At 41.8% G+C, this 2377-nt stretch overlaps 1 protein-coding gene across 5 annotated transcripts in view; it reads right to left on the reverse strand.

The window, feature by feature from the left end:
• Positions 1–273: 273 nt before the first annotated feature.
• The window catches only part of atrx (ATRX chromatin remodeler), a 56129-nt gene continuing 54025 nt past the window's right edge, over positions 274–2377 (reverse strand). For all 5 annotated transcript variants that reach the window (XM_042073806.1, XM_042073809.1, XM_042073804.1 and 2 more), the window contains one exon: positions 274–2158. In XM_042073806.1, the coding sequence (XP_041929740.1) occupies positions 1943–2158 (216 nt within the window). In that variant the 3' untranslated portion in view covers positions 274–1942. The remainder of the gene's footprint in view (positions 2159–2377) is intronic.

Here is a 2377-nt window from a genome sequence, read left to right on the forward strand (position 1 = left end):
ATTATGATGCAACAATTACCCTCAGAGACTGTATAAAGAACACTGAAACTATAGATCGTTTGCATAGAATTCTAGAAGGAACCAGGAAAATAATTCACTCCTCAAAGTCATATTAGAGAAGTAGTCAATGGCGCTCTGGCTGTCTGTCAATATTATTCTCATCAAGTAACTAGGGTGTGGCCTAGCTAATAAAAAACTTATTTTTTTCTTCCCATGAAAGTGTTTGCTTGTTTGTTCAATACAATAATTACACCATAGATGTGGCAAAAAAGGTCACAATTTTGGTCACTTTATTGAAATGTCAATTAAAATGCGCATCTAGTAAATAGCAGATTTTTTAATGGCAAAACAATTTTTTTTTGTTTTTTTTTTGCTACCATTAGAATATTCCTGGGCAGGGGAAAAAAGAGATTATTCTACACTGTTTCGAAATACATCTTGTGCGACCAGGGGAAGCTTTCAGCTCTCCTGTAGTCATCTCTTTTAGCGTTGGATGGGAGAAGGGACAACAAATCCTCTCCAAAAACAAAACAAAACAAAACAAACACACAATGTGCACACACACAAAAGTAGAAAACAGAAAAGTGCCCACCTCCAGCCTGGCATAAGAGCAGGTCGAGAGGCTGGTGTGTGAAGCCAACACCAGGCCACACACACTCTCATTTTAGGCAGCAACTGCGACTCCAACTGAAACATGGAGGGCAACAAAGTGAAAGAAAAAAAAAAAAAAAAAAAAAAAACGGGTAACATCACATACGACACAGAAAGCCTACGTTTCTACATTTACAACGAGGAGGAGAGATAGTTCAAGTTACGGAAGGGGAAAAAAGTAAGGGAAAAAAAAAAAAGAAATTTCCAGAAAACTCCAGCAAGCAGATCAAACGAAGCAGGCATTCAGTTTTTTTTTTTTTGTTTTGTTTGTTTGTTTCGTTTTGTTGAGCAACAACTTAAAAAAGTGCACAATCGCCTTCAAGAGTTACAGAAAACGGGGTTTCTTTACAGGGATTTTGTTTACCTTGATATTTTAAAACTTGCCGCCCCCCCCCCCCCCCCCCAAAAAAAATATACAGACACATGTTTAGGCCACTACTTGTTTCTTTTTAACATATAGATAGCCTCTGGATGTGTTGGTACCAGGGCTTCTGAAATCACTAAGCCTAGGTCAGAATGCTGACCATACTGCCAAGGGGTGAGGATGGAAGGTTCTAGAACAGAAAACTACAGAGTTGAAGAATGCTCTAAGATCTTTACATCATAGAAATCTGTTAGAAGCATCACTATGGTCCCACATATGTTGAGTTAGGTTTTTTTTTTTTACGGTTTGTGTATATTTATATTTATATATATATATAAAAAGAAAACAAACAAAAAATAAACAAATAACGTAACTTCAAAACAAATATAAACCCTCGGCTGAGGGCTTACAAATAATGCAATGCTTAAAAGCATTTGGGGTGAACAGTTTTAAATTTACTTATTAAATATGTTGGAAAAAAGGAATAGAAGGTGAAATAACATTACGGCTATATATACACAAGTTTTTTTTTTCTTCTCTTTTCTTATTTTTAAAATAAATTGCAAAACCCCAGTAAAAGAATGTGTCCCTGGCGAGAGTTGGTTAGAAAGGGATCGGGGAAGTGTGTGTGTGTGTGTCGGAGGGCTGGGTGTAGGGTGGGTTAAAAAAAAAAGAAAAAAGCTCGGGGGGTGGGTGAAGGTGGGGTTTTGCAACACTGCATCAGTCCACTCCGTCAGGAGGTAGGGGTGTGGGGGGTAGGGGTGTGGGGTGGTGGATGAAGAAGCATCAATTGCCCCCCTCCCACCCCACCCTCATCCCCATGGTGGAGCTGTGGATAGCGGGTTGGCAGCAGCAGTGGCGGAAGCCTCAGCCTCAGCGACGCTGGGGGGGGTAGGGGGGGTCGTGGTGGTAGGGCAAGGGTGCCGCCTACAGGCCCTTTGAGGGCCCAGGGTTAGCCCCCATGCCCTGCATCTGCTGCATGTGCTGGTAGAGGCCCAGCAGGTCGATCTGGTTCAGGTTGCCGGGACCCATCATGCCGTTCTGCAGCGCCAGCTGGTTCATCAGGAGCCCCTGCTTGGCCATGGCCATCTGCTGCTCCTGCACCTTGCGGTTGTTCAGCACCTTCTGGACATACATCATCAGCTGCAGGAGAGGAGAGGAGAGGAGAGGAGAGGAGAGGAGAGGGGGAATAAGGTCATCTCTACTACAATGGTTACAGAGGTCTGATGAACAAGCAATTGAAGAAGGGAAGAATGAATGAATAAATGAATGAATGAATGAATAATCCTGGTTGCATAAAAAGTCAACTTCGTAGATCATCTTTATAATTGTGAGTAAAAAATATGTACTCATATTCAGATT

This window comes from Alosa sapidissima, chromosome 20, assembly GCF_018492685.1.
Source record: "Alosa sapidissima isolate fAloSap1 chromosome 20, fAloSap1.pri, whole genome shotgun sequence".
In the NCBI taxonomy this organism is placed as follows: Eukaryota; Metazoa; Chordata; class Actinopteri; order Clupeiformes; family Clupeidae; genus Alosa; species Alosa sapidissima.